A 26,356-nucleotide genomic window follows, 5' to 3' on the forward strand; every position below is an offset into this window, starting at 1 on the left:
ATGGATGTTGTGCACCTTAGCTTTTGAGATGGTCTGCATAGTATCTTCATAGCTAGATCAGTGGAGCATGAACTGCAATCTCAGCAGATTAGTGAATGGAACTGAATCAGGAGAATAGCTAGTGTCTGATGGCACAAGGTTGCTACTCAGAGAGACCTCAAAGGATGGAGAAATATGCTGGCAGGAACATAATGAAGTCTGAATCAGCAAACACAAAGGATTTTGCATCTGGCCTGAAATAGCCCTGTGCAACGGTATACACTGAGGATGAGTGACCAGAAAGCAGCTTTGGAGAAAAGGCCTGGAAGGTACTGGTGGCCAAGCTGAATGTGGGTCAGCAATGCTTCTTTGCAGTGAAGACAGCTAGCCACACCTTGGGCTGCAGTTGCAAGGGTGCAAAGGAAGTGATTATTCCCCTCCATTCAGCACTGGTGAGACCACATCTGGAGTCTCGTGTCTAGTTCTGGTCTCTCCAGTACAAGAAAGACATTGCCACATTGGAGTTAGTCCAGTGCAGGGCCTTGAAAGCAGCCCATGGCATATAAAGAGGGAACTTAGTGTGCTCAACTCTGAGGAAGAGAAGGCTAGGGAAAGGCCTTACTGCTCTCTTCAGCTACTTAAAGGAAGGGTGCAGGGAAGACAGCTCTTCTGGGAGGTGCACAGTGGAAGGTTTAGAGGCAATGGAGAAGCTGGAGCACAGCCAATTCCAGTTAGGCAGGAGAAAAAGTGGTTTTTTTGTTTTGTTTGTTTGATTTAAACCATGAAGCTGGTCAAATACTGGGTTGGGTTGCCAAGATAACCTCCAGACTGGCTTTCAGAACAAATTATTCTGAGTCTAACATCAAGTGTGCGAGTGGAACAGAGCACAGATCTCAGCAGAGTACTACTATGAATTATTTGGTGTCAGAAGCACAGCAGAGCACCACGTTAACATGCCCATGAATGACCCAAAATAATATTAATCTCACTAATATAGAGGGGCATCAAAACTAATCAACCCAGCTTCTCTATGATCCTCAACCGGCTATTCATTTGGACTAGAATGCTGGGATAATTACAATCATAATCAATACAAGATTCACTCAGCTGGATGCAAAAAGGGTTTACATAGTGTTTCCTTTGTTAATTTGTTGACAATGAGACGTAAGATTTATTTGTCCGTGCTTTCGTTTTCTCCATTAATGCAAGACAGGAACACTGGCATTACCTACATCAGGGGTGTGTGGGTATTTTGTTTTAAAATCCACAGAAAGCACTTCATAGGTAGAAATTAATACAAAATACAAGAATTCAAACAAGAAGCAGCAGATCTTGTTAAGACATGCAGGAATTTGCCTCATGAAGCTAAGACCAACATACGTAATTCTTCGCATCTTCTGGCTGCAGTTATAATTAATGAAAGTACATTCTTCCCTGCTGACTACTGTATGGGACTCTTACAGATTTTCACCCATATTTCAGCACAAAAGATTCACCGGAACTAGGCAGAGCATGCTGGATTGATCTATGGTGGTAAGAACAGCTTTCAAGATGATTTATTTTTGAACTGGGAAAAGAGAATTTTCACTGCAGGCCTTGCAATGTGGTAAGCAAAACAGCACCAAAGCGGAGCGAGAGAAACATAAAAGCCAGTGTGCAGCAGACTGAATGACCACTCTTGATTTAGGAGGTTTGTAACTTATTGACACAGAAGTAAACTCACAATAACGAGCAATGGAAACACTTCAGCTCTACTATGAGCTTGCAGGCTGACTGGTAAGGTTCTCATTCATCACAAAAGAACAACCGCTTAAAAATATCTGTGCTCCTATTTTGAAAAATAGTAATTATGGTAATATTGGTTTCAAGTTAACATCATGTCTTTTGGGATCAATCTTCCTGTTAAATACGTGATATCCCTCCATGTATTCTATCTTTATAGAAAGCACATTTTCTTCAGTGCTGGCAGTACGACAAAGAGCTGATCTTTGCTCTCTGTGCATTTCACCAGCCCACTGTTAGATGAGGGAATCCCTTTTCTCCCCATCTAAAGGAGGACCTTAAGGAAGTTCTGTAAGCAACAGAGGATCCTGACCCTCTGTTCTTCTTCTCATACTACCCTGCCCTACTTGGCCTCATCTAGACAGTGGCCATCTTCACCTTTTCCAGGGACACAGCACTACAGCCTCTTGATATCTTGATAACTCAGATATCAGAAGTTAATTATCTGGGTGGTCAGTGGTGGAAACTGCTGTAGAAAGCTGAAGTCAACCCTTCTTAGAAAAGTTTTAAAAGAATTTCTAACAAGTAAACTGGAAAAGGAGGAACATTATGGTCTTGAACGAAAACTGATGCAGTAGTTACCTTTTTTTTTTTTTTGGCCACAAAAGAAAAAATAACAACAGAAAATAAATTCAGGCCATACCAAACAGAAAAAAAATGAAAACAAAAGCACTTGTTATAAACTGTAAAATCAAATCACATTTCAATTTTGGATTGTGAAAACACTTTTTTTTAAAAGAAAACTTAAAGAAAAAAATTCATTTTTTTCCAATAAATACTCTTCAAATGAAAAGTCTACAATTTTGCTTTCAATACTTGCAAAAGAAAGTTTACCAGCTGGTCCTAAATCATGGCTAAGCTAGACCAGTGTTTAAACAGGAATACCTACATGAAGGCCCAACAGGCCTATAAACAAACTCCAAGATTCACAAATAAAACTCGTTTTCTAAAACAGGTATCTATTCTTGTTCTCCTGCAGCAGTATGTATGAAGTCTTACTTAGATGTACTAAAATAAGTACAGCCAGGGCTTGAAATAAAAGCCTTGTGTCTTGAGACACAAAAGATAAAGAAGCTAAAACAAAGACTCAAGATACAAATGAGAGAGTTGTTCCTGTTAGAGTGAATAGGATGAAAAGTACTGAGGCAGACTCAAAATCCTCATTCCTGTTTTATAGTCTTAGAGTACAGACATTCCAAATGTATCAAGATACCCCGGTTCTCATTAGTAGAATATTTATTATTCTTATTTTTTGTTCACTTGGTCATTGTATTCCCTAAATTAATTTACTAGAAGCACCACCAGAGAAGGCAGCATCTACCAAATCTAGCCTCATCTAGAAATTAATTTTACAGCATTGATGCTTCTGGGTAGCAATTAATGGGGCTGGTGGCTTTGATGCAATGGTTATTAATCCCTCCATGGCCTCACCAGCACTCCCAGCTTCCGCACCAGCATTCAGGAGAGGACTGCTTTTGCCTCTAACACCACTGCTCCACAAACACCGTGAGGCAGCACAAAACTCCTCTAATACAAACTGATGGGTTCCCTGTGCCATGAAGCCATTCCTCCCTTCACCTGTCTACAACCATCCTGGGGAGCTACAGAGTGAGCTGCTCTGGGTTCAGAATAAACTGATATGTAAGGAGGAGGGGGCCTTAGTTTTAATGAGTCTCCTATTCCAGGTAGTTATGTGGCTGCACTAACACTCTTGTGAGCTTATGGGAGAGGGGGCAGATAGAACTGCTTTTTTTTTGCTACAGTGCCAAAGTGTCTGGTGGACAACAGCAGAAACCTGCCCAATGACAGAACCAGCCATGACTAATAAGGGTGCACTTGGACACAAGCCTTCTGATCTGGCCTGTGCTCATCTGGACAGATGACTGTGACTGCCAGGTTAAATTCTCTAGTTCTGTCACATAAGTCAAGTTTTCGTAGGCAATGAAGCCAAACTGGACACAAAAAGAACATGAACACAAGGAGTGGGACGGAGAGAGACAGAGACAACAACAGTAATTCCAAAACGAAACCCTTCTGTGGCTTTTTTTTTGTGGAGGTAAATGGACTTAATGAATGAACCAATGAAACTGTGTAGCTTGTGATGAAATAACTGCCAGTTTCAATGCTGTAACCAGCTCCTGTTCAGGTGTATTCCTTACAAATTTTCACCGGTTCCAGAAAACAGAAATAATTCATAATATGACCCAAGACATTAATATCATTTAATAATGGAAAACTATAGCAAATTCTGCCTAGCTACAAAAAGCAGGTATTCAGGAAAACAAACCATCTAAACAATGCTAACTTTAGTAAACTAGCTCATCACTCTAGTCCAAGTAAAAGATTGCTCTCCATTCATGCACAGCCTCAGGGATGCAAGACTGTTTACCATATCCGTGTTTTCAGTTGTAAATGTTGACCTGATCAATACCATAATGCTATTTACTAGGAGGTTACACAATAGCATGAGCTTCAGTAAAACACCTAAAAATTAGCAAGTCAATTTAAAGGGAAAACAACTCCCCATGAAATCCTATTCAGACTGGCAACTTCTCTCCAGGCCAAAGCATACATACATCTACTCGCTGGCAGACTCCCTCTTTGTAATGTTAACAGAACAATTTAAAAGGACTGCATGCTTAAAAATGGAGATGAAATTTAAATATTGTGAAGGAGGGGAATGGGGCTCATTTGGTATGTTTTGAAGCATTTCAATTTACAACTGAACTGCTGTAAATAAGAAACTGAGAAATACTGCCTGCTGCACTGGAAATACTGGGACAAATGGGTAGTGTGGAAGCTTTCTCCAGAGGAATAGGCTGCAGAATCTGAAGACACGGTGCCCTGTAGTATATGGCATTCACTGCAGTTTTTATTTCAATACTGCGTATGTTTGCTATCTCGAAGTACTCCAAGACCTTTCATATTCCTCTATATCTAGTTGTCCTCATCTAAAAGTAGAAGGTAGGATGTTAATCCTTTAAATTATTTGCAGCATACATCCTATTAAACAGAAGATGTTTCTAATTGTGCTGCAGTCTAACATTAAATCTAACCTACAAATTTACGTATCTGAGGACAGTAATGTACAAAGTGTAATTATAGAGTTTGTGGTGTGCACTCACAAAAGCAGCTTTTTGGATATTATTTGTGGCAATATTCTTCTAAAGAAGCTAGGAGAAGCTTGCCTTAGAAATATATTTTTATGCTGGGCTCCCACTGTTGTCCCAGCATCACTACTGTCTGTATTTCTTCACTAGTACTGTGCTACAATTCCCATCACCAAATCAACAGTATCTGGGAAGTTGCTGAATCAAACACATAAGAGCAAAAGCTCAGCTCCAAAACCGAAAGCTCTATATCATAAAACAGATTAAAATGAGTTTATTTTTACACCAGACAGAACACCAGGAATCAAACTAATCCTCAGTGAACAATACTTACACCTGCTGAAGTGAGAAAAGAAATCTTAGTAATATCCACAAGAACAACATGCTCAAAAACATGAGATGGTTTCTTCCCTCAGTTAAAAATATAAAATCAAGATATCACACAGTAAGGTTTTATTTTTTAAAATACAATTACGTCCATCTATGAAAGTCTATAAGAATAATGAAAATATATTTTGATGTGAAATATTAATAATTGGCTTTTAATTCATGCATATATAAACCCCACGTACCTTATAGAGGCCAAAGAAGCCTAAGTCCCGTAATACAGTGAGGGCACTAACCCGTGGACCAGTAGTAATTTCTCCAGCAACCTGTAATCGAATCTTGACAATTTCCAGTGGATTGGTAAAGATGACTTGAGAACCTCCAGCCTGAAAATTAGAAGTGGAATCAATATGTTAAACCCCTACATTTTTGGCAGTGTATGTCCTGTGACATACAAGAGAAGACACTTTCAATCCTGCTGCAGTCGGTTAAGGTATTAGTGGACAAGGGTTTTAGTATTTGTGAATAAACTGCAGCTCACAAGGTAAGAAACCTACTCCACCACATGATGAGTGGTCAGGAAAAACAGAGAGGAAGTAGGACAACCACTGCAGGACACTGCAGTACATCCAGCAGACACCAGCTCAATTACTGCTGCAGGAAGACATTCACCAACACAAATGTATGCAATACTGTCAAGCCAAGAACATTGTAAAGCAACTAATAAAATCAAAGGAAGAATTAGTAACTAAATAAAGAAACTGAGATGTGCATGCCATTATATAGAAAGTGAAAACATATTATTGAAAAGTTAAAAGTCTGGCAGAAGCTTTTTCAATTTTGGCATGAGTTCATAAAACAAAGAACACATGGACTCCAAAGACCAGAGCTGCAGATAGACTGTGATTTTTTAAAAACGCTGCTGAACTACCAGTTTCAGTGCCATTAAGTGCTGTTTGATTCAAGAGTCTGAGATCCACATCATTATTTGTGCATAAAGAAAAGAAGGTCTCCAGACTGAGGGACTCTATTAATCAAGAACCACTAAATGTTTTTTGAAGTGTCAGTCTCCATTTGTTGGTTAAACACAACAGTGGCAAGTATTTCAGCCTCCCTGCTAGTTCTCTGCAAAGTTAATCTCATTCACAACATGCAATGTAGGGCATAACATTTCTGCTAGATTGGAAACAAGAAAGAACACGTAACATGAAGGTTACCTAAGTGTACTCAGAAAAGTACTAATTCAAACTCCACCTGGCCCAAATTCAGTGTGTCATTCTAACTTCTGTTAATTTCTTAATTATGTGGCCCAATAGCTATGCTCTTCTCTAGGTTCTGAATCACACAAATTATGCAAAGGGCAACCCTCACCCTACCCACAACAAAAAACACTTTTTTTCCTAGAAGGTAATGACTAAAACATAATAAGCTGCATTTAAAAGTACTTGCATGTAGCCATGTCTAGTATATAAACGCTATTTGAACATCTTTTTTGAATTATCCAAATGTTAAAAAAATTAATCATAGCTCAGATGAACTATCATTCAAAATAAAAAATATGCACAGTAATACAGTTTAAATAATGTGCTGAAGAAATGGCAAATCACACAAACAACTACTCTTGTCTACACAGTGTGGTTACAAATTAAAGTCTTTACATAACCCCCAAAATATCCCAAATGTTTCCTATTTTGACCAGAAAAAGCATGCTCTTGTGTAACTCAACTGGTTTTGACTTTCAAATTGGCATAATGTAATTTAACTGCTTTTACCAAACCAGAATCCTGGTACATATAAAACTGCTATTCTTGCTGCCATCAGAAATTAGACTGATAAACTATTTTGCACATAGGCTGACTTCAGTTTTGCACTTCAACTGAAAGATATTAAGTAAGTAAGCATTCAAAACAAAAAATTGTTTCTTTTACTTGTCTACTCATCTTGCAAAGTCTCAAAAAAAGAAAAATCCTGGAAAGGTCCTTATGATGAATTACAAGTTCCTATATAATAAACATTTTGGTGTATGTATTACCAATATTAAGCATTCCCACATGCCATCACACATTTTCCTCTAAAAAGGATAAAATCCCAATTGCAGGTGATAATGTTCATTTGCAAGTTTGCTATACCACAGCTCTTCTCTGATACACAGTACTTAAAACTCATATCAACTAACCTATATTAGCACAAAGAAACTGCTTTCCATCAGTATGATATTCTTGCACTTCATTGTGCTATAGCTCCATGAGAAGTGTTCCTTTATTTTTCACTATGGGAAAACCACAATTATTTTTTTTTAATTATTATTATTATTATTAATGCACAAAAACACTAAGCAATTTAAAAATCTATAAAAGTGTTTATAAGTGAATGCCATATATAAAGAAAGGAAACACAAACATTTATCTGATTTTAAAGGAGAATAAAGGCAAATAATTTATGCATTCAAACAAATGGGAAGTACTTCAGGTGCTAGCACATATAAAAGTTTGTTTGCACATCCAAACTGCCTGCATCAACAGTACAGCACTGGATGTCTGTGGCTCTGGTTAAATCACACAAGACTTCCTCTGCTTCAACTTGCTACTTGAAAATTGAGAATGTTGTTACTTGCCCACCTCATACAATCACACTTGCTGCATCCAAATCTTTAAAACACTGAGACCTGCATGCACCAGACACTCCTGAAAGGACTACTGGTTTTGCTGCCCACAAAGTATGTCTAACAAAAGACATTGGAAATTTCCAATGAAGACCTTCCACAACTAGCCCAGAACTCCCTGAATAACCCTTGTCATTCTCTGTATTTGATCAAAGATATAATCAAATGGTGAATAACTGAAAGCAATGAGCCAGACAATACCTGACAGAGAGTCTCAGTAGGAGGGTTTCTACCACCTGCCTGCTTTGCGATGGAGGGGAAGGCTGGTTTATCAGCCCATGCAGAGGCAGTTCTAGCAGTAACAAGTACAGTCGCCTGGTGGGGAGCTTTTATCACTCTGTTATTTAACCATCGATGCTGGTAACTGCAGCTTCTTACTCTCAAAATCGGGGGGGGGGAAGCAAACCAGAGATGGCTACTATACTCCCTAATGAAATGATTTCTTGCTTGTCTAGTACTGGTAACTCCTATTGTGTTATTCATCATCGTAGTATGCAAGTGTCTCATAAATATTAATGCTATTTCCTCCCAGTGCTCCTGTGAGGAAAGTACAAGGATTCTAGTTTTACAAGTAGGGGATTTGAGGTAAGGATGTTAATTGTATGCCCAGCATGTAAGCATCCCCCTGCCAGCTGTAACACACACAACTTGTGAGGGTCTCCGGATAACCTGGTCTCCAACCCCTAACATTCTGGGATTCTGTGAAATCAGTAGCTTGCTTCACAACAGCAGAGCTTCCGTCTTCTTTTTCTGAGTTTTTGCATAGTGAATGAAATGAAAGAATCACATCAATCTATTTTTTTCCCATATTCAAGGTTAGAGAAGAAACAGACATTAGCACATCATATCATCCTGCTCATCCATTCTCTTTGGCCAAAAGCTGAAGATGAAGAACATCACCTTCTTTTGCAACTGAAAGTGTATCTCATTTCAAAATTTCAAAGTATGCTCCCAAAGGTCAGAATTTGAAAACTACATTTTTGGCCAGAATAAACACAGTTTAAGCACAGGTTGCTCAAGCGTAATGATTTCTCCACTAAGTGTCACAAAAAACAACTCCAGCAAATGTTTAATATAGATGGGTTACATGCAGTTTTCTATACTGAAGTTACAAACTTGAATACCCTAAACTCTGAAGTCCTTAGCATCCTTCTATTCATTTTTTAAAGAAAAAAAATATCTGTTAAAGAAAATATGCTATTTTTCAGTTATTATCATGTGATCAAAATAAAACCTGCAATTTTGAGTTATTTCTTGGAGTAGATACCTAGAGGTACTGCATAGAAAATTATTTGTAAGAGCCCGTAAAGGGCACATATTATCCTGAAAGAATTTAACACTTGGCCTAATCACAAGCACTTACGGTCTTGTTTGATGTAAAGCAAGAAAATAAAGGGGAAATACCTCTGTCATCCAAGAACAACTCATACATATGGCTAGAAACCTGCACCCCTCTAAAATGTTCCATGTGCTTTAACACATGGACAGCTAGCTATGTATCCACACAGGACTTTTTAAAAACAATCTGGTTTGGGTTTTGTTGGTTTTTTTTTTTTCATTTTTGCAGTTCTTCAGCTCTGCATTTGGTATGATATCACCTAACACCTCTCGATGGCAGTATAGCCTTGTACAGTCATACACTACTGTCTATCACATGCTTCCTTCTACTTTCCTGCTTTACTCAATAGAAGGGAGAAGCAGAAATAGTACAGGTAATTTTTTTGTCCACGAGGAAATAAAATCTACTCTGTAGTGAAAAAAACTAGTGTAACAACTGCTTAACAACACTTCAGTTTAAGAAGTCAGAATGTTTTCTACTTCTTCATGTGTTCAAATGAAACTTTACTAGAAAATAAACAGATTTTCACCCCCCTCATTGCGCTAAGACAAGAAATTACTGTTCTTTTTAATGTGTCTGCATTTTGTGTCCTTACGAGATTAGATAAGAAATAAGCACACCAGACCAAATTCTTCGCGGGTTTTCACATCTCCATTTGAAAGCTTTGGTGTACATTCAGAAGTGAATAGAGCTTGCAATTTTGGAAGAAAATTCTGTGTTTTCTATGCCAGAAGAAAGTACTACCTTTTATTCCTTTAATCACTACTGGCCATCAACTGTACTTGTGCCTTTAATTAACCTTATTATCTACTTAAAATCATAGCCTTTTTCCTGTTCTCAGCCAAAAGCATTTAGGGTCAGCCTAGATCCTTCTTCTGCATCCCATCCAACTTGTCACATATCACCTTTTGCAGTTCCATGGATTAAGAAAGTAGTACTACTACTACTATTAGAGTGTTAATATTTCCCAACAATTTCCAAACAATAACACCCAGGGATAGCAATTATAGCAATTAATGGCAACCATTAAAATACATAAGCAAATTATATCATTACCCAAAATCAACCTCTGCAAAAGAAATAATCTACAACGTCTCAGTTATTCCTTCCATTTACAAAAAGACAAGCAGGTGCAAGTTCCAAAATTTTTAGTCAACGGTTTAACACATTCAGTCACACTGAATACCATACACTGTCCCAGGCCCTTACTCCTTGCCAGATGTCAGATGCAGCTTGTTTTTGTGTGCATTTGCTAGCATCCATTAATCCTAATTAAAGTCAAGGTTCCTAAAGTGCTGAGCATTGTATAGACACAAAACAAAAATTGTTCCCTGTCATAAAAAAAAACCCTAAATTAAAAACGCACTCAAGGGATGCAAGAATGGAAGAATTACCATCCTCATTGTATAATAAATGGCAACTACAACAGAACTATTCAACGATTTACCACAAAATCACATACTAACAGAACAAGGCTCAGAAGCCAGATTTACAGAGTGCCACTGCAGTGCTTTAAACTACTTCTAAAAGTCTTGGCGTTTGCATGGCAAAAGATCCCAAGAGCATCAGATGAATTATGCTGAGCTGCTGCAGAGCCGATTTCACTAAGGACTTGCCTGTTACCGGAAGAGCTACTGAGTAACAGGCATCTGTCCAAAGTGACTGTTTTTCTTACAGATTTCAAAGGTGACAACCTGAATTATGTGGCACTCTATGTCAAGGGCAAAGCATACTGGGTTCTTAAAAGCTTGGTTCTATGATACCTTTTTTCCTGATAAAGCCAAGCTGCAAAAATTCAGACAAGCCATCTCATGCTATTTTGTGTCCTCTCATCTGTGGTCCTATCTATACAGAATTCTGATAAGGCTCTTTAGCAATGGGAGTTCATAGAGAAAATACCTTTTCTTCAGATCATGAGGAGATTTCCTGAGCCTTCAATCATCTGCTTTTCACTACCCTGACCAGGCTAGCACAGAAACAGCTTTCATGCTGCTCAGGCGGAACTGTGTTTCTTCAGCTAATCCTTCTTGTCTTCTGAGGACAGCCTTCTCTTGGTCTGGCTAAGGTTTTACTTTGGGCAGCTCAAACAGAGAACACTGCTAGAATTGCAGTCTTACTAACATCCATGTGTATATAAAATGTAAAGCAAGCTCCTTCAAATGCTCATGTTGAAGTGCTCATAAATAGGATTGCAATTAGTCTAAACAGAAGTACATTCCTACTTCTGCTTCAGACAGATTTCCAAGACTGGGATACAAGTTGCAGCAATTGTCCTACAAAAGTGTATTAACGACCTGGCTAAACAGAAACAAACAGGAGTATGGTTTGTTTATAAGCACTGACCAAGTCTGCAGTGGGAAAAAAACTGAAATCGTGGATTTTCTATTTTCCGTGTTATAGGTAATTCTGTTCTCAGAAGCCTAGCCAAAAAATCTAAGTGGAGCCTCCTTGATTGGCATTATAAAAGCAATTAAGTTACAGACCTGTCAAATATGTTAACATTTGGCTCTGTCTGCTCTACTTGTCTATTTTGACTAGTTGTAGAATCATTTAATGATTTACAGACCTCTCAAGCTTTAAGGCATGGTAGCTGTATTAAAACGGTGACCCATTATTTCTTGGTCACATCATAAATTACTGTGACATCACACATATCTTCCTTTTTCTCACAGAAAGCTAGATTTTAATTCCTGATTTGAGTTTGAGGCTTTTTGTTTGTTTGTTTGTTTGTTTTTGGTTTTGGTTTTTTTGAACCTGCACTGGTACACACTAAAATATTTTACTGCCAGTGAAAGAAGGAGTAATAGGAGAAAGGGATGTATATTAAAATATAATTGTCAAAACAAATACAGGTTTTAAACTGCAATATATGCTCATATAAAATTTTGCAGTTATTATTTCTAATATAATAGGGGGAAAGAGATATGTTTCAAATAGAAAGAATATTAATTAAGTTTGTTGGGCTTTTTAAGAGTCGAGAATTGTTCAGTTTTGCTATTAGAAACATATCAAACTAAACCTATGCATCACTCCTTGTTTTACAGTTTAAAAAAATCCTCTTTTTTTAAGGAAAAAAAAAGAAATTATGAGGAAACGGGAATCAAAAGGGGAAATCACTTCTAACTTCTTATGGGAAAGTACCTTTGGAAAAAAAATAAAATAACTAATCCAAAAGTAAGATTCGAAACAGAGTGAAATCATGTTCTGCATAACTCCTTACTGCTTTTAGGAAAGGCCAGCTTAAATAGGTATGACTGGGTGAAAATTTCAGCAAACTATTTTTTAAAACATGAAAAGCTGCAAGGAAATGTGGGGTGAGGCCAAAGAAAAACAGGAACTCTACACCAGGAACTTCCCCACCCTTTGGTACCTCTCAGAAGGGCTATCCTATTACGGCATGTTGCCTTCCCAAAATTCATTCTAAGTCTTAAATCTAAGATTAGCTGAAAATTAATCAGAGACAATTAAAACACAGCAGTGTTGAAATACAATGGGTTTGTAACTGTGAAGTTAAATTTAAGTCCATATCTAGCTCGGGGTTTTTGTACCAAAAGTTTACAATTAGTTTAAATTATTTTCAGTATGCTGAAAATAATTACAATTACAGTGGATCAGAGGAGAAAATTACACTTCAAAAATATTTACTATTGTTGCATTGTATTAATTACATTAAATATACATTAAATAGAATTAATTTCTTTAACAACATAAATTTTATATAAAAAGAAAACAGCTTTAAATTTAATAAAGAAAAAAAATTATTACGAGCTTCTGAACTTTTCCTTAGACAAGAAATGTGAATGTTGGGCTTTTACACATGCAGGTAGAACTCCCCTTGAAAGTAATGGAGGTTAGATTCCCTGACAACAGGAAGAATAGATCTGAGACTAAATCTGTGAAGAATTCAAGAAATGTATACTTTTTGCTTTCAAAGATCATATAAGCAATCATGAAGAAGACCATCATTACTGAACTATCTCAATAAACTATAACAAAACTTTTCTGTGCCATAGTAGTTTTTTTTTCTTCAGATATACATGCAGAGATATATATTTTTTTTCCCCTCACAAATATAATGCTCAATTTCATTTTACCCACAGCTCAGCCTTCCTTCTCAAATAGAATATAATTTTATCAGATTTAGGTTTCTGAATAATGAAAGCAAGAATGACACCTTCAGTCTCCTTTAGCCTATGACTTAGAACTGTCTGCATTTTTGTAAGTAAGAGATCTGAGAAGTGTGGGAATTGCAGTCGGTACACCCTCCACCTCCAATGCAATGCCACAGAGAAAATGCAGCTCAGATGTGGACTTTTCTTTATTAGTCTCTGAAACATAAAATAAATGTTGTAAGTAGCTTAATAAAACTATTTGCACTGGATTGGTTATTTGGCACAATTCATCTGGAATTTCACATGATACTCCTTTATAAAAAATAATTCTGGACAGGATTTTGCACTTTCTAGATGAACTCCATCTTAACTGTATGTAATTTTTATGTTCCATAGGAGAGTTGAGGTTGTCCCAGCAGGTCCAATATGTTTTAACTTTATTATGATTACTACTAAGTCTCTAGAAATATGCCTAAAATTGTCTTGACAGGTTAAATAAAAGCAGATCTGTATGGGGTCTGTAATTGTGCTGTGCTACATGATTTAAACTGGCTAATAGTGAGCACGCACTGAGCAGCTGGGAAGGAAAAGACTGTGTGTGCTTGGAAAGAGGAGGGAGAGCAGAAGAAAAGGTTAATAAAGCACAACATTCTTATCTTTTTTGGATTAAAATTAAGCCTCCGATTTATCTACATAACTGCATTACTATAAGCAGACAAGGTAACATATTACACAGCATCGTTTTTAAATTCATGCTATAATACTTCCTCTGTTTTTCTTAATATTTAGTACGTGTTTTATGATCACTCTTTATTTTGCATCTTTGCATCTCCTTCCCAGTTACGTCCAGACACACGATGTAATTTTTTTAATAAAATGTGGAAATGCTTTATTTAAGGAACTAAGCAAAACGACTGTCTCACCTAAAAGCTTAGTGTTAACGGCCACACCACAAAACCTAAATAATAGTACTTAGGCCGCTTCTGCAGAGTATTCAATTGGCTAATATAACTCAAAAAAGAAGAATAATGACCAGTGCTGTTATGAAAAAAATCAGGTTACTTTTAACAGAAGCTTTTAAGCGAATTAATGTGAAGAGAAGCAAGCAGCTAAACTTGGTGTGACTAGTGATTACTTTTTATTTAAAACATAAAATAAATTGAAGTCCATAAAAAAGCTTAAAGAAACTGAAAAATTACTGCCACTGTAAAAAAAACAAACCCCAAAAACATTTCAAGTTGTACTGAAGCTTAGCCAAGATCATCTTTTTATTAAAGAATCCCTGGAGGCAACTTGCAGCATTAGCAGAAAGAAAATCTAGTGTATTTGTACACTTTTTCATTCAAGAAGGTTAAGTCAGATTTGTGGTTTAGATGCTCAGCAGATCCTAGCTCTACAGTATCATTACACTATATCTTGAAACTGAAGCTTTTCACTAGTCTAATAATGATAAGGGCTGTATAGGATTCGCATGACTGATGAGAGTCCTAAATGCACAGCAGAGACCAGAGTTCATGGTGAGTGTCAGGCACTGTGCAAATCTGAAAGTTACATACACTTTTATGGGTAACAAATACCATAGTCACCAGGAAAATTTCTTATTAACAAAGCACATGGAAATTTTGAGTTTGTAATTTACTTCTTGAGATTTTCTATACAAATGTTACACATTTAATTATATTCTTGAAGGTCACAAAAAATAAATCTCACCCAACCTATCACTTTCATCTTCACATAATAAAAAGCTACAGAACAGGCTGTTCACAGAACTAAGTGCCACGAGGTCACCAAGTAAAAGATCTATTTTCTTCTTTTCTTCTTGAGCTTTTTTTTTTTTTTTTCAGGAGAGAAAACAGTTTACAAAACAAAAAAAGACTTGTTCAATGAAACAATCAGCTTTAGTTACAAGTGCAAAAGTCAGCCATGTGTACTAATTCTCAGTAATTATGATGCAAAGTGAACTCCTTGGGGACTTAAAAGTCAACGTGTGGCAATGGTTGGGCAAACAGCAGAGTGGAACTACTCAGGTGATACTGACCCCTTCAAAGCCCCCTGTGTTACTGAACAACTCAAGTCATCCAAATATCTGCTACGTTCTCCCTTTCTGAGGTACTAATGCTACAACTGTACTCACGGGACTGGTATTTAAAACATTAAAATCTAGCATGCACCCCAGCACACAGCCCTTGCAGCACAGAAGGAAAATTTAACACCTGTCTTTGTAACACCATCACAGCTGAGAATTAGATGTGGAGAGTAGAAAGGTGATAGGGCAGGTGTCTTTTATAAAATTAATCTTAGTTGGCTGCCCCTCTTTAGACTCTAACTCATCATGCTTTTCTGCCTTTCTGCCTCCCACATAAGCAATTACCACATCATGAAATGAGGTAAAAACTCAAGACTGAAAATTTTCAGCAGTATTCAACAGTGTCCTAACTGCTTCCACAGTGAAATCGCAGCTTTCACATTGGCTTAAACGGAAACAAAAAGTTAGGCCAATACAACACTCAAAGCTAAAGGAAAAAGCTTGTCTTTGGCATCTCGTATTTTATGCCTACATTTACATAATGAGAGAAAAATTAGCACCCAAAAACTAGGCACCAGTTGTAATAAGTTGTTGCTAGCCAGAATTGGGTTTAAAAATATTAAAAAAACCCAAAGACCACCTGCAGAAAAGACAAGTCGCAGCCTATCTACCTGGCACTAGACTATGCCCTTAAGTGGAGCACTCCAGTTAAAAGAAAACTCAGGGCATTCTGCCACTGCACGTCTACTGCTACAATTTTATGCAGTATCTAACTGTTAACATATATTTGAAATACCAAATAGAAAAAGCCAACATTTACAGCACATTTAAAATACATCCCGAACACCTATCTCTTCAAGCAGATCCTTAGTTTACAATGAACTATTGGCAAAAAGCTTGCTACTGCATTCTCATGAATGACAGATCTCTCTAAAGAGTGCTTTTTGTACTGCATTAAAAAATTCACAGCAGTCTGTAAAAATAAAAACTCTAGATCAAATGACATTTTAAATGAAAATTTTGCTGAATTCTCTATGGCTGCTATGTTCATAAGACGTTTTATTAGTGTAAGGGGCAAATACTTTTTACTCTGCAGGCACTTTATTGCATTTTTCCTTCATTTACAGCATGCTTTTTATTTAGGACTTTAGAGACCCACATTCTTCTTTCCCTCCCCTTCTTTTTTTCTCCTCTGAATGCTTCTAAAGTTACAGAACAAGGGGATCCTACCTGGCAGTCTACAACAGGTCAGTGATCAAACAGAAGGAGCAGTGAGACAGCAGCCAAATCCTGCCCCATCTCCTGAGAATTACCAAAAGCCAGGGCTTCTCAGCCGGCACGGCAACCCAGCCACTGCACCCTGAGGCTCAGATAATCACAGTATGCTCTCTGCAAGCACATACAGCACAAATCTCTGCACCTACTGAGGTTAAGACACAAGCATTTGTTTTTAAGTTGCTGCTCACTGTAGTTTTCGACACAGGTAGAAGCTGCTTGAAAATGTGACCTCATCTGTCTTATGACAGCAGAAACAAAGATAGATGGAAAATATACCAACATTGCTCCGCCCCAGTGATCAAAGCCAGTTTAAATAAACAGTGTTCTTTATCTGTAAAGTGCACTGGTCTTTGAACAACTATTCATTTTACCTGAAGTATTTACTTTTGCTTGAACAAAATCAATACACCAGATAAAGTAAGCTGTAATATGAACAGACAGAGCTAGACCAAACCGTGAGGTATTATCATTTACCCGGTAATATGCCAGTTGCTCATTAAGATACAACTTTGTGCTAGCAAAACACTCTAAAAAACTTAGTGGGTTTTAAATACAGCCTACATTCAGGAATGCATTATGTACTGAGTTAACATTACACAGCCTACGTCTGCTACGAACTCAAAGCAGCATGAGTAGTTTTTGCCATTTCAAAAAGCCAGTATCACTGCAGAAAGCAAAAATTAGTGGGCGCAATAACACATCAGGAAAGAAGTGACGTGGCAGAGTGGGTGCCACAAAGTAGTAACTAATGATTAACTTCTGGAAAGGTTAACATGAATCCTCTTTAGGCCACAAGCTACAGCCAACATGAATAAAGACACATTCTTTATTAAGGAAACAAACTCTAAGCTGTGAGAATTATACAGCACAGTTAAAAGGCACGATGCACAGACACATTTACCCTTTCATCAAGAGTGGCTGGCCTATCTAGGAAAGAACTGAGATGCTCTAGTCGAGTCTGCTCTTGAACCGGATCTGTGGTTAAACAGAAGCCTTAGACCACATAGTTACTCTTACACATGGCACTTTTATGAATCTCCCATGAAGGAAATTAAAGATACTTACACAGCCACCAGCAAGAATTTCTGCAGCCAGTGGGACAGAGCCATCTTTAGCCATAAACTTGTCTCTCACAAAATCATTAACCTTAAAAGCAAACAGTTATGAAAGCTGATAAATTAGAAGGTTGGAGAAATCATTCATCAGCTGCAAATTCTGTGCAACTGAAAATGCAAATACATCCATGAAGCTGCAAGCTAACAGATATCAAACACATCTTAGATTTTACATAAAATATTGTAAAGCTGGCTATGTTTTCCTTTCTAACAGAGATCTGCAGCATAATTAAATTATTTATTATTGAAAAAGGCTGGCAATCACTAATTAAAATCATAATCTGAAAAGCAATGATAAAGTAATTCAGACTTTATAAATGCTTGCTACATTAAAAAAATTTAATATATTTTCAAATTAATATTGGAATGTTTCACAGTAAGTTTTAACACAACAATAATTAAATTAACAGCATTAAATACCTCTCTTTTGTTAAAATGCATGTTACTAGCTTTGCTGAATACTAGCTTATTGGTGACTAACCAATACATTTAAGATTGTGTTATAGCAAGAAATTCTTCTGTGCCTGAAAATCATTCAAGAAATAACAAAAGTACAGAAGTAAAACATTCAGGAAAAAAATGCATGCAAACAAGTTCCTTTCTTGCTAACACTTCACTACATGCTCGTAGTATCTCCTGTTGCACTAGAATTAAACACACAGGGACTACGTGAAGAGACAAAACCAAAAGCCTTCAAAGTCTAACAAATAATTATTCATTTTTGCTAAGTGAAACCAAAGGCCTGCACTACTTACTCACAAGCAGATGAGCTGAACAGGTCAAATAAGCTTGTTATATTTTGCAGCAAGTCCAAAAATAAGTTTTCAGTAAGATTCTTAAAACAGACATAAATATCTGTAATGTTCACAAGTCAGATACAAACAGTTGCTTTGTGCCTTTTGCTTTTAAGTTTCTATCAAGCTAAAATGATGGAATACACTCTAGCATGTTGCTGACACATTGGAAGATAAAAATCCTTAACAAATTAATTGTAGTTAGGTGGACTTTACAATGTGGAGAAATGTGAAAACAATCCATTTACAAACTTACAGTAAGTTTTATGGCCTTCTCTGGTGCTACTCCTAATAGTTGTGGTAACAGTCCTGTAACAGGAAAACAGAGAATCGAATGCATCGAGTACCTTGGTATTAACAAATCAACAACTACACGTGGAGATCACCACCTAGAAACGGGCAATTTTTACAGCAATTTTGTGTTATTATATCTAATGAGAGTATTTATACATTCCATTTTGAGAACGACCTTTGTGGTACCACTGCAAGTTCTATTGCTGCCTGTAAGTATTAGTTTCTTTAGCTTTAAAAAATTAATTATATTAGCTCACTTCACACTTAAACACTACTACAGATTTGTCAAATACGTTTCAGGACTCTGTCCTAAACTAGTATTTATTTTCTGCATCTTCACATAAAAATTAAGATTTTCTAATTAACTTTGTGAGACATACAACAGATCCACTTAAAAAATCACAAGTGCAATGCCTTTATCTGGCAAAAGAAAAATGGCATTAGATGGCAATAGGACAGAAATCAAAATAATGCAAAACATCCAAACATGTATGACTGCATTCTTGAGCTCTTCGCCCAGCTAACTCAGCAATTCTTAAAACAAAGGAAGTTATGCTGCTTTCTTCCCAGGCATGGAATTTCCTATTTTATTTTGTTAGAAATGATGCACTACAGAAGTGGGAATCTCTGGCTGTGGCTTCACTTGCTTGAAGTGAGCCGTCAGTATTTTCTTAACTTTTGGATGACAAAACCTAAAAATACCCAAAGCTTACCAACTAAGCCTGGGGCTAGAATGGTGTTGCAAGCACTCATCAGCATAATGAAATTAGGACACCATTCAGAATGTGAGAAAATCATCCCAGCTAGAGTTCCTGGGGCAGACCCCCTTTGTTTTAGTAGCTCAGGCAGCACCTTCGGGTACTTTCTACAAAGCCCGACACTTTCACCTCCCCGAGGTTTTATTTCTGGGGAAGAAATACAATAATTAAGGTTCCATCTCTAAGAGCTAACAACTTGCCAAGAAGCATTGTCCCAAAGAGCTGAATGTCAGCATAACAAAGATAAAAGTGTGTGCACCAGGTTAGTGATTTCTTCCATCCTGCTACTTACTGGTAACTACCGGTGCTCTTTTTGCATTTGTAAAGGCACTTGTAAAATCACACGAAAAACACGTTTATCTTGGCACAAAAGTTTTTTTTTCCCATCTGGTTCACTCCTTTTGTACTCAAATCTGAATGGGACTGCTATGACTCAAAACTTTCCATAAAACTTCAGTGTAGAAGAAGAAGACTAAATAGAATGGGTAGAAGTTACAAAAGAGAACAAACACCCCACCACCAAAAATCCACAAAAAAAACAGCTGAACAATCAAAAGCCCAGAGAATTTTTCTCTTTACCTCTCTGTACTGCACACCTTATTTTAAGTATAAAAGTGCGTTGGAAGTTCAGTTATAGATAATGCTGTGTATGTCTACTACAGGACAGCATACAATATTCTTAAAAAGGCAGAATGAATTTTAATATTACATTCTATAGCCTTGCCAGATACTAGCTAGGCCTCCTGTCTCCAGCAGATTAGGAAGGTAGGACTCTTTGTTTGCCCTCACACCTATGTAATAAAGCTATGTCTAAGTCGTACCTGTGCATTCTCTATATTATGACTATCAAAACTACATTATCTTTTCCTTATCATTTTGATGGGAGCCCTGAAAGATTGTTGAAAGATTTCTGAACATGATAAACATGATAAGTTTTGGAAAAAAGAAAGCACATCAAGGGACACATATGAAAATGTCATTTCTCTGTTGGGGTTATCCTGACATGCCAGGAATTTTTCAGTGTTACCATGCATTAGCAGATCAACAATACGACACACGCACAGATGGAGAACAGGTTTAGAAATTTCCGACCATTTTAAAAGTGTACACCTCTTATAACATCAGAGAATAACATTTTGCATGATGTGCTAGTATAGTACACAGCAGCAAACGTTATTCAACCCAGTTTTTACACATTCAAGCCTCTTTAGTAGCAATTACCATGTACCACTTCAAATTTCACACATGACATAGTAGGATTCTGTGGGAAAGGGAAGGTATATGCAAGAAAGAGCATCAAGAGCTGCATACAGAGTTTGCGCCATCACACAAGTTACCTTCTGAAAGCAGCCTAAATTTATTATGAACAGACATGCAGTAGCTCACCGTGCCCAGCTATGGCGATGGCAACAAGCAAAAAAATCTTACTTGGCCCGAGTATTTTTCAGACATCTAACAGTGAAACTTGAGTTTCACATTGTGTAACTGACATACTTGCCCCTTCATGTTAGAAAAATGAACTGACTGGAGGAGTTGTTGCTCAGTCTAAGGAAAATATTCGAAAACATCTGGACATCTGAACAAAAGTCATAACAGAGTGCCGCTAAATTTTTCTACTACATGGTATTACTTCACACAATAAATTGGACAATTAATGACCAGTACCATTCAAGCACAGCTCCCCCAGACTGGAAATGGGGTATGTCCTAAAGATTTAGTGCTTTGACAGAAATCTGAGGTACAAGTAGGCTTGTACTTCCATTGTACAAAATGGTACTTTATTGAATACTTCTGGAGAAAAGCTTCTCTCATGGTGTTATACTATTAGCATGGAAGTCCACTAATACTAAGGAATTTGGATGATAAAAATCTAAGATTAGAAGGCATGTGTAGTCACTGCAGTGCTAGAAACACCACTGGAAGACATACAACTAAGTAGCTCCTTAACAGTTAATGATCACAGATAACAGTCTTCAGCAGCATTTCCTGTCTTTTTCATCCTCCAGAAAAAGTGGCATTAACAGCACAGCTACTGCACATTTTCGTGACCTACATTTTATCTGCGGTACCCAAATTTCCCATAGAATTTATATCAAGTATAAGCAAAGTAATCACTATCACATGTATTCCTTAAGACCATGAAGCATTCTGTGACTCCTAAGGTGGACTCCTGATTAAAATGATGTTAAGATATGTAGGTGACCTCATTAGTTGGAAGAGACGTTAACAAATCACAGCTTCCAAATGTTCTTGTATTTGCATAGATATAAATACCTTCAAGTTTTTAAATATATATTTCAGTTATAAACGTAGACACAACAGTAAATTATAGGTATATGACATGAGTATTCTTTTCAGCCATGCTGAGAAAGAGACTGATGAAAAATTTATCTCAGATGTATGGTCTTGGAAAAAATTAATCTAGCAACACAGCATTCAAATAAAGCATATTATAAACATTCTACAGAGGTTTATACCATGATCAGGGATTTTAAAAATCAAAGTATCTTCTCAGTGGAAACAGTAATTATCCTTAGAACCAAATTCACATTAAATAAAATTTAATGCGCTCTTTATATCCACAAGATGGTGTAATTTATCCTTATCTGAGATGGTGGTTTAGAACATGGTGGTTTTTGCCCTTTTCAAGTTTGGAATAAAATAATGATACAAAAAAGAAAAATCAGTTCACTTCACTGGATGGAAATATGTGCCTTGCATTAAAAATATCATCTGAAATGGCTGAATTCAGAATATGGTTTATATTCTTGCTTGCATTTCTTGCAGTGCAGAATAACAAAGAGACCACTGCTCCAAGTGTTTCTATACTTTTTTTAAAAAAGGTTTTGCATCAATATTCAGCCAAGGAGTCAGTCAGTCACTCTATCAATGACTACTCCCTCCTCCAGTGGGGAAAAAATCCCACATTCACCTAAATCTAAACCTACCACAGTGTAAGAAAGAATACCAGTTACCAATGAGCAGGAAAAAGTAATGTATTTGGTAGGCTGTCTTACCTAGAGTACTATTAAGACTAGAACAAGGTGATTCTTCCTATAACTTTACTGCATTAAACTGAGTGAATATACTCATTTATAAAATTTACTTGTCCTCTCAAGCTGAACTGGAAACCTTCATTCTGCACTCAGTTGCTCAACTTCCTCTTATTTCCTCAGAAATCCAGCAACAGTCCAAATTTACAGAAGTGCACAGAGCAAGGTCCACATTTTTAAGTTTTCTTCATTTGACTGTTTCAGAAGATAAGTTAAGTCAGGGTGCCCTTAAAGTAGAGGATCTGTAGAAATGAAGGTCTCAATTTGCCTCTGAAATGATGGTGTCCTTTGCCATAATACAATTTTTACTTTTTCATCCAGAAATGAGATTATTGCTCTGGGTTTAGAAGTTCAGCTCCACCAAGCTGTTCTTAAGATTTCGCTATTCAGTACTCCATGGAAGACTGCAAAGTAGTAATGGGGATGGGGAATGGAAAGACAAGCTATACTGATGAAGGTTCCTAAAGTTCCCCAAATTTGGCAATCAAAAAATCACTCTAAAAACACAACAAGCAAATGGAGTTAAGAATATGCATTTAGGAGAATTTCTGAGGTTTGTTCTTGCAGATGAAAAATCATCATGGTTCAGAGTTTCAACAAGACAGAAGCAGGTAATAGTGGAATTCTGCATATTTATTCTTTCGGGAACCTGAAAGCAGACAAACATTGCAGGGAATATATTCTATTTTTTAGACAATAACTGGGATTTTTTATGATTCTGACTGCTATAAACCCTTATAAAATAGAAAGCATGTAAAAACTCTTTATTAAATTACTAGACCTACTCAAAAAATTGCCTCAAACTCAATCAATAATAACAGCCATCCCATCTCCAATTGTGCTGAAATAATTACAAAGTCTATATAGTGGAGTCCCTCAGGGGTCGGCACTGGGACCAGTGCTGTTCAATATTTTCATCAACGACCTGGATGAGGGAACAGAGTGTGCCCTCAGCAAGTTTGCTGATGACACTAATCTGGAAGGAGAGGCTGTCACACCAGAAGGCTGTGCTGCCATTCAGGGAGACCTAGACAGGCTGGAGAGTTGGGAGGGGAGAAACTTGATGAAATTCAACAAGGGCAAGTGTAGAGTCTTGCATCTGGGGAAGAACAACCCCATGTACCAGCACAGGTTGAGGGCTGACCTGCTGGAGGGCAGTGTAGGAGAAAGGGACCTGGGGGTCCTGGTGGACAGGAGGACGACCATGAGCCAGCAATGTGCCCTTGTAGCCAAGAAGGCCAATGGCATCCTGGGGTGTATTAGAAAGGGGGTGGTTAGTAGGTCAAGGGAGGTTCTCCTCCTCCTTTATTCTGCCTTGGTGAGGCCGCATCTGGAATATTGTGTCCAGTTCTGGGCCCCTCAGTTCAAGAAGGACAGGGAACTGCTTGAAAGAGTCCAGCGCAGAGCCACAAAGATGATTAAGGGAGTGGAACATCTCCCTTATGAGGAAAGGCTGAGGGAGCTGGGTCTCTTTAGCTTGGAGGAGACTGAGGGGAGATCATCAATCTCACAAATATGTAAAGGGCGAGTGTGTGGAGGACAGAGACAGGCTTTTTTCGGTGGTGTCCAGTGATAGCACAAGAGGCAATGGGTGCAAACTAGAACACAGGAGGTTCCACGTAAACATCAGAAAAAAATTCTTTACTGTGAGAGTGGCAGAGCCCTGGAACAGGCTGCCCAGAGAGGTTGTGGAGTCTCCTTCACTGGAGACGTTCAAAACCCGCCTGGACACGTTCCTGTGTGATGTGCTTTAGGTGATCCTGCTCTGGCAGGGGGTTGGACTGGATGATTTTTCGAGGTCCCTTCCAACCCCTAAGATTCTGTGTGATTCTGTGTGATTTTGTAGAGGAGCTACTAAGCCAATCTCCAGTAACTCAGGTCATACGTTAAACAGTGCACAGGTATCACACACTTGCTTTTAATGTTAAGTTGCTTTTTTTCAGGTGCATATAGTTTTGCCAGATCATAAAAATATTTTGCTGAAATCCTCTGTTCTTCATTCCTGACTCAACTGTTTCTAGCAATTAATTTCTGTCATTACAATATTCTTATTTTGAAAAGTTAGAGTTTCTAAGCAAGCTAGCTAAAACCAAAGCAAGTAACTCAAGTTTCAAGTCCTCCCTAATGAATATGGTAGAGGGGGAAAAGAGGTATCAGTAACTGGGATACCAGAAATATTATTTGCTTTATCTCTGTGACAGAGAACTGTAGTCTCATGCAGTTCATGACTCTTTATGACTACCTCTGCATTACCTCAGCTTACAACATCGATGCCATAACTGGGACAAGAACAAAATAAAAAACAAGTCATCATCTCACTAAAGGCACTTACCTAAGATACCCAAAGTGAGCATGATTTACATCCTGAACAGAGTAAATAAGCTTTTGGAGCATTCTCTGTTAACTACAAAGGGAGCTTGGAACAGCTAACTTCAGAACTTGGGTGCATTGGTTATGCATATCTAAGTGGGTTGAAATTCAGCTAATCTCTCTGGCTGACTCAACAGTGACGAGCTGAGAAGAGGTATACATGACACTTGATAAAAATTACTATTCCAAACGATTAGTGAAGCACATTCAACTGGTTCAGACAAACATTTTTGTCACAAAAGGTATCACAAAAGGAGATCTGGTTATTAACATGGTACCATATTTTCTGTGTTTTTATGCTTTTAAATAGAAATAAAACAGGTAAGAAATAACACAATATAAAACTCAAAACCAGATCATCTAACTTCTAGCAAACAGAATATTCTTGGTACTAAGGCTGCTAAGGAAATGAAAAATTGACTAACAGTGTATTTTTGCTGTAGGAAATTACTATTGTTGCCCCATTGCAGATACAGATGGACAGAAAGGTCCTACAGAAATCTTCTCATTACAATGAGGCTTTAATTATCAGTAAGTTTGCAAATCTTTCACCTATAGCAAAAAAGAACCAAAATAACAAACCAGGCAAAACTGAAGTCTTACCAAAAAGAACCTTTATCAGTATATATACGACCTCTTAAACTTACCTCTATAAAGCCCAAAGAAACCTTCATAACGTAGCACTTTCTTGAAGCAATCAAAGCTGTTTTTATACATAAGTTCTCCCACAAAAGAGCCTGTAGAGCGCTGGTTTTGCATTCGAGTTTTTACCAAATCAATTGGGTAGACTGCAGTGGCTCCAACAGCTGCAAATACAAGTCAAGCTATAAGAAAACAGCATTTTCTATTTGCCATGTTTGAGTGCAACTGTCATCTTCCATATTTATGTCTCAAATACCAGCTGTATCTTTTTTTCTCCCTAATATATTCTGGATATATTAACCTATCTGCCACAGCTTTAACCAAAACCATTCCTGGCCCTAGCTCATTATTAATGTGGTTCTTCTGAAACTGGTTTGGTGATAAATCAGATAGCAACATCACCTGCAAACTCCAATGACTCGTAAATTCCAAAACTCTCACAGACCAGATGACCTCTCCTCTTCCACCTTATAGTCATCTCATCCCTAAGACACAGCTTCAAGGGAGAGACTGAGAAGTCTTCCACACTTAAATGAAAGGCAGAAGGGAAAGAAGGGAAGAAAAACCCCAAACACTGAAGATGAGTATTCTTTTGCTCAGCCATGACTAACCTCCAGCAACTGAACCAAGGGCAAACCTGTACGCTGATTCTGCAATCTGGATAAGAACTGGTCGAGACACATCGCCTGGAGCTTTCTGTCAGGGCAGGATTTAA

General features: G+C 37.5%; 1 protein-coding gene across 3 annotated transcripts in view; it reads right to left on the reverse strand.

Annotated features, from left to right (window-relative positions):
* SLC25A13 (solute carrier family 25 member 13) overlaps nt 1–26,356 on the reverse strand; it is a 100,718-nt gene that overhangs the window by 12,444 nt on the left and 61,918 nt on the right. For all 3 annotated transcript variants that reach the window (XM_051609500.1, XM_051609499.1, XM_051609502.1), the window contains 5 exons: nt 26,253–26,337; nt 25,647–25,805; nt 18,781–18,833; nt 17,681–17,761; nt 5,444–5,584 (listed from right to left, as the gene is read on the reverse strand). In XM_051609500.1, the coding sequence (XP_051465460.1) occupies nt 5,444–5,584; nt 17,681–17,761; nt 18,781–18,833; nt 25,647–25,805; nt 26,253–26,337 (519 nt within the window). The remainder of the gene's footprint in view (nt 1–5,443; nt 5,585–17,680; nt 17,762–18,780; nt 18,834–25,646; nt 25,806–26,252; nt 26,338–26,356) is intronic.

Source organism: Apus apus, chromosome 2 (genome assembly GCF_020740795.1).
Source record: "Apus apus isolate bApuApu2 chromosome 2, bApuApu2.pri.cur, whole genome shotgun sequence".
Lineage (NCBI taxonomy): Eukaryota > Metazoa > Chordata > Aves > Apodiformes > Apodidae > Apus > Apus apus.